This window comes from Barbus barbus (genome assembly GCF_936440315.1).
Source record: "Barbus barbus genome assembly, chromosome: 20".
NCBI classification, from domain to species: domain Eukaryota; kingdom Metazoa; phylum Chordata; class Actinopteri; order Cypriniformes; family Cyprinidae; genus Barbus; species Barbus barbus.
This window is the reverse complement of record NC_136748.1, coordinates 4,723,171-4,736,540: the sequence shown is the minus strand read 5'-3', so window position 1 is coordinate 4,736,540 and position 13,370 is coordinate 4,723,171. Positions and strand designations below refer to the sequence as shown.

Here is a 13,370-nt window from a genome sequence, read left to right as displayed (position 1 = left end):
AATATCACATGGTCCCAGGGGCGTAGTTTGTGGGAGGGATGGGGGGAGGTAGCCCCCCCCCCCAATAACCAAAACTAGCAAGTTCAACCCCCCCAATATTTATACCACGGTTAATGGAAACCTAGAATCAGGCTATTTATTAATTATTTGAACCGTGCCTTCGGCGCTTTTATAAGCACTAACCTCATGTACGAACCGATTGGAGCACTTATAAGCACAACATGACCGAAGCGCAGTTCTCGATCGACGTGTTGAAGACCCCTGAATTAGACACATGGCATTTCTTCAGGTTCATGATTAGCACAGATATTTTGTTTAAAATTGGCATCACAAATATTTAACATGATTACTCATTGACTTTGGAAACTTCATGTGCGACGTGACCATAAATTTTGTTTAACAAAATGAGTAATCTAATCTAGTTATTTTTGCTGCAAAATAAAGTTATGATGCTAAAGTTTTATATGCTATATACATTTGACAGTTATCAATACCAGAGGTGAAATAGCGGCAAAAGCTAATACTAGTTTAACATTTAGAAAGTAACTTTAACTTCAGTTGTTTCAGTGCAATATACAACTAGTAATGAAACTTTTGACTTACTAAATGATTTACTGTTTGCTCTGAAACCCCTTTTTGTAGTGGTCTTTACCAAGTCATGTCCACTAAGTGGGTCAATTAAAAAAAACCTTAGACAAATGGAATAAATTCATTGTCACTCTGGTGAAATGTGGAGTGTGTATATAATATCATCTTTAACGTTTTAAAATCCTTTTTTTACAGAGAGAGTTTAGTGGCTAACAGAACTCATTATGTCATTCTTTATTGTTTTAAATGTCATTCAGCTGTGCGGCAATTCTAGATCAAATTTCTGCAGATCTGCAGTTCTCTGGGGTGCAATGTATATACCTTAACGTCCATATTTGCTTATTGATTTTTGTTCACTATTTAACCATATAGTGGCCTGCTATGCTGTTCACTAAACAAAAAATTAGTGCATCAGTAAACAAGTGAGTCATTTTTGAATGCAGTGTAAGTGAATTTACTCATTAGATGTTCTTGTTTCCTCTTAGGAGCTGTCTCAATCTTCTGTTGTCATTCTCTGAGCAAATCCCTGGTGCCTTATGGGAAGAGTTTCAATCTTCTGTCAAGGTCAGAGACAATACTTAATTGCAATACTTAAAGGTAACATGCAGCATATGGGGAATTAATGGATGGACCTAGATTATTAAACTATGAGGCATTTTAGCTTCATATAAGCATCAAATTTTGATAAAGGATCAGCTTTATCAACCGTTGAATCACACCCGTCACACAATAACATATCTTTTTTTAATTAAAGAACTATAAAGAGAACTTGGGTAAGAGGTCAAAATAAAAAATGTATATCAGATAGCTTGATTAAGGGCTTTATGGGTTTACAAAACACTGAAAACTAGTTTGAATGCACATTTTATCTCTGTGCTATCAGCTGAATGCCACAAACTCAGTGCACATGAGGCTACTATTGTGCAAGCCAGGAACAGCTAGAATGGCTGCACTGTGAAGTAGCTGAATAATGTGATATGTTTTATTCACATAGTGAACAGAATCATATACACATACTGTACATGTATACATGCGTACAAACAAATATTGTGTGCCATAATTATAAAGACGCGACGTGATTATAAAAATAGCACTGCTAGTTAGGGCTGGACTATTAATCGAAACTGACATTCAGAACCTCTAACTGACGTAATTTTCCCATGTCCGTTATTTAGTTTGTTTTAATCCTATTAATACTTTCCCCTTAAAAACATACTTCCGTGCATGTAGTCGGCACTATACAGACATGTTGCATCTCGCATGTGAGTGGCGCGTTAAATTAATTTAAACTTTTACATTTAGCGCCGCTCATCAATAGCAGTTCCAAAACAGTGGACCAGTCTGAAGACCCCGGGGGTGGGGCAAGCATTGCGAGTAGCGATGTCACGAGAACCGATACTACAGTACCAAGTCGATATAAACATTTGAAAATCCTGTCAGTACTTGTTTTTCTTCAGTAGCGCAAGTACCGATGGTACCGAAGGCAGCGACTAGCGAGGCTGCAATTCTTCCGGAGCTGATGGGGGCAGGCAGAGCATACGCCTGGAAGTGGTTCAGTTGGTCGATAAAGTGTAAAGAAGAAGAAAAAATGCCTACAAGCACACAGAAGAACTACACGTGGAAGATGGCGATGAAATGTAAAGATGATTGTGTGAGATTTAAATGAGAGCGCGCAGCTCTGAAAGCACGAGTGCTGCGCATGATAACGCACACACATACATTTACTGTCTGTCGGACAGCTTATAGCTTATTCATTCATTGTGTATCCATCCACGAATTGTCCTTATTAACATTGGCTAATATTACACCCATAATTAACTATCAGAGTATAGGTGTGTGTGTGCATGTATGCGTGTGTGAGTGTGTGCACGCTTGTGTGCGTGTGTATTGTTTTGAAGGCCAAGTGCCACTAATGTTGCGTTTTTGTAATGTTAAATAAAGGAGTTAATGTTTAAAGGGTTACTCCACCCCAAAATGAATATTTTGTCATTAATCACTTACCCCCATGTCGTTCCAAACCCGTAAAAGCTTTGTTAGTCTTCGGAACACAAATTAAGATATTTTTGATGCATTCTGACAGCTCTCTGACCCTCCCATGGACAGCAAAGTAAAAATCACAATCAACGTCCAGAAACGTTGCAAGGAGATCGGTAAAATAATCCATGTGACATCAAGGGTTCAACCATAATATTGTGAAGCTACGAGAATACTTTTTGTATGCAAAGAAAACAAAAATAATGACTTTATTCAACTCCGCTGGACGCAAACTGCATACGCTCTTCTGTGTCAGCCGGATGTGCTGTTTTCGTTCAAATCAAAGCATAAATATACGTAGAAGACGTATCCGTGCAGTGCGGCTGACACAGAAGAGCGTATGCAGTTTGTGTCCAGCGGATATTCTCCAAAATGGTCCTTTCCCTCGAAGGATTGGAGCTCAGAACCAATGTATCTGTTATTGCCTCCTACCACACAGGTCGGAAACACAAAACGAGTGTACCTGCTACAGTCTCTTTGAATGTACCGGAGACTCAGAACTGGAAGTGTCTGTTGGAAGGATACTTTTATCCCTTTCTGATGAGGAGGAGATTGGAATCTGGCGCCTCTCCATTCCAGATATGTGATTGGCCACTTGTGTCTGAGGTGGCAATGGTGTTGCCTGCCCTAGTGTGGAGCTCATTTGCATATAGTGGAGTACAAAGTTAAACAGTGTCTTTAACATTTTACCCATGCAATATTTCTTTACCTAACCTCTTTCAAATTATTACCAACATCATGGGGAGCAAAAGCAGGGCTCCAAACTGCAACTAAAATGGTCGCATTTGCGACCAAAAATATTAATTTGCGAGTGAAGTTTTTGCTGAGGTCGCCGCTGGCGACTATATATAATTTGCATGAAAGGACTTTTTTCCCGATTGTTTTGCGCTCACATCTTTTGTTATGTTCACGTATTAAACTTACATAAGACGATGCGCATCAAAGTTTTACTGGAAAAGAGTTTCAAACAGTCCTCGTCTCTGCCGCACACAGTCTGCTGAACGCAGTGAGAGAGACCTGAAAGGTGATAATATAAACACCAGTACCCCGCGTCCACACGGTCCGTGTATGCGTCCGGATCGCGCGAGCGGAGAGTATCGCACTTAATGCTCAGGCGCGATCTCTTTAGCACCTCAGTTAAAGCAGCAAGTGAACCCATTATATATTTCGATTTACTACTATAGTATGAAATGAACATGATCAAAAGGTAGGCAATAAGAAAGCCTATAGTACAACTTACTGAAATGTTTTATGTAAAAGCTCATGTTTCAAACTGAGGAAATGTATAAAGCTTGTAAACATTGCATTGTAATACATTTACCTCAGAATAACCACTCAGTGTCCATAAACTCATCAGTCAGCTAGAAAAATAACTATAAAGAGGAGCCTTTTGCTATATTCATGCGCTGTTGCATATTAATATTTTTACTTATTCTGTTGTACATGATTCAACTCCTCCTATAAAATTGCATTTTACTAATGAAGAAAAACAGACGGAATGTGTGAAAGACGTGACAACATTTATAGGATGCACTGCACTCAGTTGCCAAGTGATGCTTATGGTCCATGATATTGGTACAGATTCTGTGTAACGAACAATTCTTTGTGACTGTATATTTCAAGTTGTAAAAGACATTTAATTCACACTTTAAGTGAACCTTAGTCCCCCGGTCGACCTGATCATCTACAAGATGGATTAAAATGCTGATAAAGCCTAGAAAAGATAAGACATAAACACATGACAAAATGATTGAAATGTTAAAATAGGGGGAAAAATAAAATGATAATAATAAAATAAACCACTTTTATTCTGTGGCACCTAAAAAAATAATTTGGCGCCTAAGTTTTTCTTTTATAGGAGCCAATGGCTCCTTACTCGATTTTTTTGTCTGGAGCCCTGAAAAGGAGTCCAAACATGGTAGGGAACGGTTGAACTATCACCTATTCATACCATAATATGTTAATGGACTTGCTCCCGTGAACTGTTATGTTGACAGTCAATGGTCATCAACATAAACTGTACTTTCTCTAAGGGTGAAGTGAATACGTTGCAGTTTATGTCCATTAAAGTTCTCCAAACATATGTATGAATGGATTTGAACAGATCTTTGTGACCTTTCTTTGTTTCGGCCACTGCTGTTGCATCCAGAGATTTGAATGAATTTTTATGGAAGTAATTTCCTAAACCTTAGGATTGGGTGTGATGGTGAGGGGCAATGCGTAGTCCAATGAGAAGTCCTCTCTTTGGTGGTCGTGAGTGCAGAAGGTATCCCTTCCTGTCCTGCTAGTAGAAGTGTCTGGCAGTTGTCTTGGCATCTTATCTGATGATTCTGAACATTTGTTTATGTTCCTTCACCAAGATCCAATCATAGTGTGGCACATCTCCAACCTTACAATACAGTTCTCATTATAATGTTAGAATCCCAAACATAGTCAGTAATGCCAGGCATTACATTTTAAGCTGTGTGTAAGTAACTCATAATTAACTCAACCAAACACATTTTATATGAGATTAATGAGATATACAGTATCTCACAGAAGTGAGTACACCCCTCACATTTTTGTAAATATTTTATTATATCTTTTCATGTGACAACACTGAAGAAATTACTCTTTGCTACAAGTCAAGTCAAGTCACCTTTATTTATATAGCGCTTTTAACAATACAAATTGTGTCAAAGCAACAGCACAATATCAAAATCGGAAAATAGTGTGTCAATAATGTAAAATGACATGATTAAACACTCATTTTCATTATTGAATTCAGTGATGTCATCATCCATCTCAGTTCAGTTTAAATAGTGTCTGTGCAATCAGGTCGACGATATCGCTGGGAATGAAGTGTCCCCAACTAAGCAAGCCAGAGGCGATAGCGGCAAAGAACCAAAACTCCATCGGTGACAGAATGGAGAAAAAAACCTTGGGAGAAACCAGGCTCAGTCGGGGGCCAGTTCTCCTCTCTAATGAGCGTAACACAAGTTGAGAGTCACTGCAGTTTAAAGCTGCAATCACTTGCACTCGGAAAGAGGATGAATCTCAGATAAATCTGACTTTTTTTTTTTTCAAGCATAATTTATCGGATTTCATTTATTTATCGGAGCAATAAAAATGATGTCATTTTCACCCATATCGGTCGATAATTTATTTGTCCGATAAATATCGTGCATCCCTAATTTGTAGTTTGTTTATTAAGCGTGCAGAACAACCGCCAAATAAAGCATTACAATAATCTAACCTTGAGGTCATAAATGCATGAATTAACATTTCTGCATTTGACATTGAGAGCATAGGTCTCAGTTTAGATATTTTTAAGATAAAAAAAGCAATTTTACAAATTCTCGAAATGTGGCTGTCAAAGGAGAGATTGCTATCAAATAGTACACCTAGGTTCCTGACTGATGACGAAGAATCGACAGAGCAGCCATCAAGTGTTAGACAGTGTTCTAGGTTATTACTTGTGGGGGTTTTAGGTCCGATAATTAACACACCTGTTTTTTCAGAATTTAGCAGTGTAGTTACAATGTAAAGTAGTGAGTGTACAGCTTGTATAACAGTGTAAATTTGCTGTCCCCTCAAAATAACTCAACACACAGCCATTAATATCTAAACCGCTGGCCACAAAAGTGAATGCACCCCTAAGTGAAAATATCCAAATTGGGCCCAAAGTGTCAATATTCTGTGTGGCCACCATTATTTTCCAGCACTTCCTTAACCCTCTTGTGCATGGAGTTCACCAGAGCTTCACAGGTTGCCACTGGAGTCCTCTTCCACTCCTCCATGACGACATCATGGAGCTGGTGGATGTTAGAGACCTTGCGCTTCTCCACCTTCCGTTTGAGGATACCCAAAGATGCTCAATAGGGTTTAGGTTTAGGTCTGGAGACATGCTTGTCCTCAGCTTCATTAGCAAGGCAGTGGTCGTCTTGGAGGTGTGTTTGGGGTCGTTATCATGTTGGAATACTGCCCTGCGTTATCGTTATCATGTTGGAATACTGCCCTGCCCAGTCTGAAGTGAAGTGAAGTGACATACGGCCATATGGTGACCCATACTCAGAATTCGTGCTCTGCATTTAACCCATCCAAAGTGCACACACACACACCGTGAACACACACTCTGTCGAGCAGTGGGCATTTATGCTGCGGCGCCCGGGGAGCAGTAGAGGGTTCCTTGCTCAAGGGCAACTCAGTCGTGGTATTGAGGGTGGAGAAAGCACTGTACATTCACTCCCCCCACCTACAATCCCTGCCAGCCCGAGACTTGAACCTGCAACCTTTGGATTACGAGTCCAAATCTCTAACCATTAGGCCACGACTTCACATATGCTCTGCTTCAGTATGTCACAGTACATGTTGGCATTCATGGTTCCCTCAATAAACTGTACCTCCCATAGTGCCAGCAGCACTCATGCAGCCCCAGACCATGACACTCCCACCACCATACTTGACTGTAGTCAAGACACACTTGTCTTTGTACTCCTCACCTGGTTGCCGCCACACACGCTTGACACCATCTGAACCAAATAAGTTTATCTTGGTCTCATCAGACCACAGGACATGGTTCCAGTAATCCATGTCTTTAGTCTGCTTGTCTTCAGCAAACTGTTTGAGGGCTTTCTTGTGCATCATCTTTAGAAAAGGCTTCCTTCTGGGACGACAGCCATGCAGACCAATTTGATGCCGTGTGCGGCATATAGTCTGAGCACTGACAGGCTGACCCCCCACCCCTTCAACCTCTGCAGCAATGCTGGCAGCACTCGTACGTCTATTTCCCAAACACAACCTCTGTATATGACGCTGAGCACGTGCACTCAACTTCTTTTGTTGACCATGGCGAGTAGGGCTGGGTATCGTTCAAAAATGTTCGATACCGATACCTTGAGTTCGATACCGATACCTTGAGTTCGATACCGGTTCCTGAACGATACTTTTTTTGATACCAATTTTATGAAAACAGTTTTAACAAGATTACATTATCTCAAAAAACTTTGGTTTTATTTTTTTCAGCTTGTTGACATTTATACAGACTCAAAGACTCATCTCCTGAGCCACTGCACAAAGGAACAAAATATAGCCAACACAATAAATCAGTACAAATAATTTTAATAAAGCTCAAATAGTTTTCAGTTTACACTAGTGCGTGCTCGTTTTAAAACGCATAGCTCAGACAGAATCATCATTTCTATTCATTCTAGGTTAGAAATTTAAAATCTTTATCCACTTTCATAAGTGGGTGTTTTATTTTCTTTCACCATATGTTTTATTGTTATTAAATTCTGTGTTGTAGTATGTCTAATTATTTGAATGCATAAAAACTACTTAGTTTATTCAAATTTATTCTTAAAACAGCCTTATGAAATGTTTTCTTTTTCCTCAGAAATTCTGTGTTCTGTATCTGGTTTTCAAATGAAGGCATAAAACATTAATTTCATTTTTCTTTTAAATTATTGAAAATAAAACTTTATTTATTTATTTTGGCAAACAAAATGTTACTATTAAAACATGGAAGAAATGTTGTGTGATCATTAATTAAAAAATAAGAGTTTTAATAATTTTAATAGTAGCCTAGTAGTAGCAGTATGTACTGTCTGCTGAACAATATTAATTTATTTCTGCTGCAGTGTCTTCCAAGTTAATCCGAACTTTTATTTTGACGGGTTTCCGGGAATACCTTTACAGTTCTGTGTGTATATGATATGACGCAAGATTTACTCAAATCAAACGGTAAAATGCTCAAGAAGTGACTCTCAGAGCAGTTCTAGAGCTGTTGTTCATGTGTTTATGTCCTCATTTAGTGAGACGGCAGACGCTGAAATGTCACGCGAGCTTCAGTCTGTGTCAAGTAAGCGAAACTGCGCGATATAGAGAGCAGACTGCTCCGTGCGCTTTCGGAACGCTCTCGCGGATGTCAAACACTGATCAATCAGCACCGCGTCACTTCTAGTCAAACACACCTAGTGCTGCAGGCTTATTGGCTCACTGACGTTAATGAGATTAACCCCTTAGGCATCGAAATTTGGTACCGAACGACAAGACGTTTTTCGATACTCGGTGGTATCGAGGCAATTCGGTCGGTGCCTAAAAAGTATCGAACTCGATACCCAGCCCTAATGGCGAGGCCTGTTCTGAGTGGAACCTGTCCTGTTAAACTGCTTTATGGTCTTGGCCACCGTGCTGCAGCTCAGTTTCAGGGTCTTGGCAATCTTCTTGTATTTGTATATGACAATTTGCCACCACACATCTTAGACTTTAGTGTTATAGACATCACCTAATTTGATTTGTCGCTATGTTTTCCTGAGTTAGAATACAGTTGTTACTTCAGCTAATGGTTTATTAAGATGTATTCAAGCAGCTACTTTAATCTGCTGAATGGAAAAATAGGCTGTTTATGATTTGTAAGTTTTAAGGCACAAAAATAACTGGACTGAGTTCAGTAGCTCTTGCAAGCCAGCTTAATATGGCTTCCGAAATATACAGTAGGTTAGTTGACAAGACAGTCAAGAATGCCAAAGACAGGCATGGCAGCTAGTGGATTTAAAGATATATATATATAGTGTGCCTAAAAGAAATATAGTCCTCCCTCTTTCACCTCTTGAGATGATACACTATCTTTTCTCATCTTTCTCTTTATTTGATATATTAAGCTTTTTTAAACAACAGTCCATTGACCAAAGTGCTGTACAATATATAGAACACTTAAAAGAACAATCACAGCCATTAAACTACAAATAAGAACAAAACAAAATTACAAAAATGTTCCATGTTACATCGGTGGCACTGGCCAATAGGAGCACAGAAGTGTCTTCGTACATGCTTTCAAACAAACTGAAACGGAAGAGAGAATGGTATCATTCCTGCGAGGTGGAATTTTACAATGGAGGAAATGTTCATGGTGCTACGGCAATAATACACCTACATTTATGATGTCTACCGCAACAGAGTGAAAAAAGGTCAAATAAAAACTGTTTTACCTCCTTTCTTTTTGACAGTCCATACTGCTCTTTTCATGCAATCCAGATTTGTGTCCGCTCTCATGTTTTCTTTCTTTTTTGGGCTTTTCTGAGGACAAGACAGAGCAAAACACGCTTTTTGCTAAACATGGTTTGTTTACATTCATGTCACCTTCTGTTTAGTCCTGCCGTATCGATGACAGCACGCACATCGTTAAAGAGAGTAAGCAATGAATGGTCAGGTAACAACGTGTAGTCTGACATGTTTCTTGTTCACAACATGATTTTAGGAGTCAAATATCACATAAACTGACACAGTGACTGTCATAACCAACAAAAAATTGTGTAGTCTGAACTGGGCTTTAGGAATCGTTAAGGCCAGCTGGTTAGCTTGGCTCAGTTCTCAATCAGTTCCACCAGATACAGTGGAGCCATGCTATTCAGTGGTTTATAAACAAAAAACAAAATTTTTATATTAATTATATAATGGATCAGAAAGCATTTTAAAGTTCAAAACAGGAGTAATATGGTCTCTCTTACGAGTACCTTCTAAAAGACTAGCAGCAACATTTTGATCCAGTTGAAAACAGTTAAGCAATGATTTATTAATACCAACATATAGGAAGTTACAGTAACCTAACCTTGTAAAAACTAAATCACGAATAACTTATTCCAGATCACGCATGAACAAAAATGGTTTACCTTCATAAACCAAAGCCTCGCACCGAATGGTTCAATATGAATACGTGCATCATTCCACTCCTAGAAGATAAACTTGCAAATCATCTGCATAGAAGTGAAAAGAGATGCCATACTTACAAAACATTGACCCAAGGGGTAACATATACAAAGAAAACTAAATCTGGCTGGGCCCCTGTGGAACCCCATTAAGCAAGGAGACAGGTTGTGGATAATCTTGATTGATATTAACCGAACATAATTTATATTGAGAATCGTTGATTTCAATGGTATCTAAAAATTTGTTATGGTAACTACATGTGCATGTCTGACACAATATCAGCCAAAAACCAAGAGATCCGTGGAGCTGGAGTGTCTGCTTGAGTACAAATTACTAATGACAAATTTACAAATGTACATGAAAATCATATTTGCTTCATAATTACATTATTCATCAAGTTTCAAGGTGATGACTCTTTATAGTTCATAATAATCTCTCTCCTATCTGTGGCCTAGGACATAGACCCCAGCAGGATAGAGAATATAGAATGGCCAAAAAAAATCCATCGATCAGTATTCTTACTATTTTAATAGCAATATACATTAAAATGAAGTACATTTGTACTTAACTGAAGTAAAATTTAACAGGAGTTATTCTACTGGAATAATGTTTCATTAGGCTTTAAATTGACTACAAGGGATGTTAGTGATTTTGTCTTCTCAAATACTCAAATTCTTTTAATGCACCATGTCAAGTTAAAATAAGTTAGAACCTGTCTCAGGATGCAGTGGACATTTCCATTCATTTGTGTCTGGTTTCCACCCATATATTACGATATATATGACAAAACATTTTTTGTGTGTAATTGTTTTGCATGTTCAAGGACTTTGAATGTTTAACTTTTAATGCACAGTTTTTTTTGCATGTTTTCAATCACAATAAAACCATAATTCTTTGTGGAATTATTGTATATTTACTTTAACCTTGGGCTTGGCCAGTTAGTAATGGTAATGGTAATGATCCTTTACCACCACAGTGCTTGTGTTATGAGTGTGTTGTTGATTTGTCTTAATGCAGATGGCTCATGGCATTCTTCAGGCACATGGAAACTCACAGCTTCACACCCTGTTGACTCTAGCAGAGGAGAATGGTGTGTGGTCCAACGCCACGCTGTGTAGCCTTCTCGCAAGTGACATCACTGATGCACAGAAAGGTGAAATGTATTCTACTCTCTATAACTTATAGAGTTATTTGTTCTCATTTCCTTATTTATATCCATATTTTGTAATAACATTAATATATAATTGTACTGCCATTGTTTTTAACTTGATTGAATGTGCGTCTTCCATAGTACATGAGTTTTTATCTCGAGAAGGACCTGAGCTACTTCATATGCGTATAAAGCATCTAATGAAACAGAAGCATATGGAGAAAGCTGTAAGACTTGCTAAGACATGCGCAGAGTTTCCTGAATTTGGAGGCAAAAAGAACTTCAAGCAAATCTACCTCGTATGTCTGTGTGAAATAAAGACACAAGAAGAACTTATGCAAGAGGTAAAGGTTCTTAAAAAAAAAAAAAAAAGTCTACTTTGCATTATTGCCGAATTTTAAGCATTTTACAGTTTTAGTTCTGCTCTTTCACATTTTTTGTTTCATTTGAAATTATCAGCAGGCTGTTTGTGTTCCCTGCTCTGGGTGTATGTGCACTTGGATGGGTTAGATATAGAGCGCAAATTCACACACCACTTCCCCTTATGTTATCAGTTATAACAATTAATGACAATTATAGCTGTATGCCCCAGTGGATTGTACTGAAAAGTACTCCTCTGTCACAAGTAGCCATTATTTATTGAATTTAACTTTTCGGTCACCTCTTAAAAGGCCTTTAAAACATTTTTCCTGATATTTGCCAAGGATTCTGATACGAAAATATCTTTATATTTCATAGTCATATCCAAAATATCCAAATATCTTGGCCTGCATGTTTCTGCATCATGTTCGAATCACAAATTAAAGGGGTTATTTTATATATACTGTATATATATATATAAATATATAATACCCACACCTAAATTATAACCTAAATTCTGTCCATTCTGTTTGGCAGATAAAGGAGGTAGACTGCAAAGAGGCTCTGGACATGATTTGTAATTTAGAGTCTGAGGAAGAGGAAAAGGGAGCTCTCAGTCTTTGTACGGCATTTTTCAAGCGCCAGCTTCTCAGTGGCGATGCTTATTGTGCCTGGTAAGTTCTCACTCAAAATTGTCAGTCACTGTACATTAGCACTGCACTAATAATGTTTAAAGTAATTGTGATTTCGCCTGCTACAATTAACATAATTTTTCTTAAATTTTCAAGTCAATATTCTGATCATGTATTTCTTCTACGCACATATACACATTTCAATTACATTAATCTCATTCATTTCTGTTAAGATATATACAGTGCACAGCATAAATGAGTACAACCCCTCTGATTAAATATAAAAGATTATTTTCTTAATGATCTCTAATATATTTCATAGACAGATGGCAAAATTGAAATGTATTAAACATATGTGACCCTGGATCACAAAACCAGTCTTAAGTAACAATTTTTCAAAATAAATAATATTTCCATTGACGTATGGTTTGTTAGGATAGGACAATATTTGGCCAAGATACAACTATTTGAAAATCTGGAATCTGAGGAATCTGAGAAAATCACCTTTAAGGTTGTCTAAATGAAGTTCTTAGCAATGCATATTACTAATCAGAAATTAAGTTTTGATATATTTACGGTAAGAAATTTACAAATATCTTCATGGAACATGATCTTTACTTAATATACTAATGATTTTTGGCATAAAAGAAAAATCAATCATTTTGACCCATGCAATGTATTATTGGCTATTGCTACAAATATACCCCAGCGACTTAAAGGGCATATTGCAGGTTAGAGACTGTGAGTCGATGTATAGAAAAATACTGTAGGAACTAGATTTTCTTTAAAATATACTTTAAAATGCGCTATTAAGGCTTCTGGAGTCGTTTTTGTGAGAGAATTTTACTTCCGCATCTGAAACGCGCCAAAACCGGAAGTGACGCATCAAAAGGGAGAGCGGTCCATTTAAACCATAGGAA

The 13,370-nt window shown here is 37.8% G+C and overlaps 1 protein-coding gene across 1 annotated transcript in view; it reads left to right on the top strand.

Annotated features, from left to right (window-relative positions):
* znf292a (zinc finger protein 292a) overlaps positions 1-13,370 on the top strand; it is a 36,769-nt gene that overhangs the window by 4,485 nt on the left and 18,914 nt on the right. The window contains exons 3-6 of the mRNA XM_079443641.1: positions 1,074-1,152; positions 11,326-11,461; positions 11,600-11,802; positions 12,356-12,492. Of these exons, the coding sequence (XP_079299767.1) occupies positions 1,074-1,152; positions 11,326-11,461; positions 11,600-11,802; positions 12,356-12,492 (555 nt within the window). The remainder of the gene's footprint in view (positions 1-1,073; positions 1,153-11,325; positions 11,462-11,599; positions 11,803-12,355; positions 12,493-13,370) is intronic.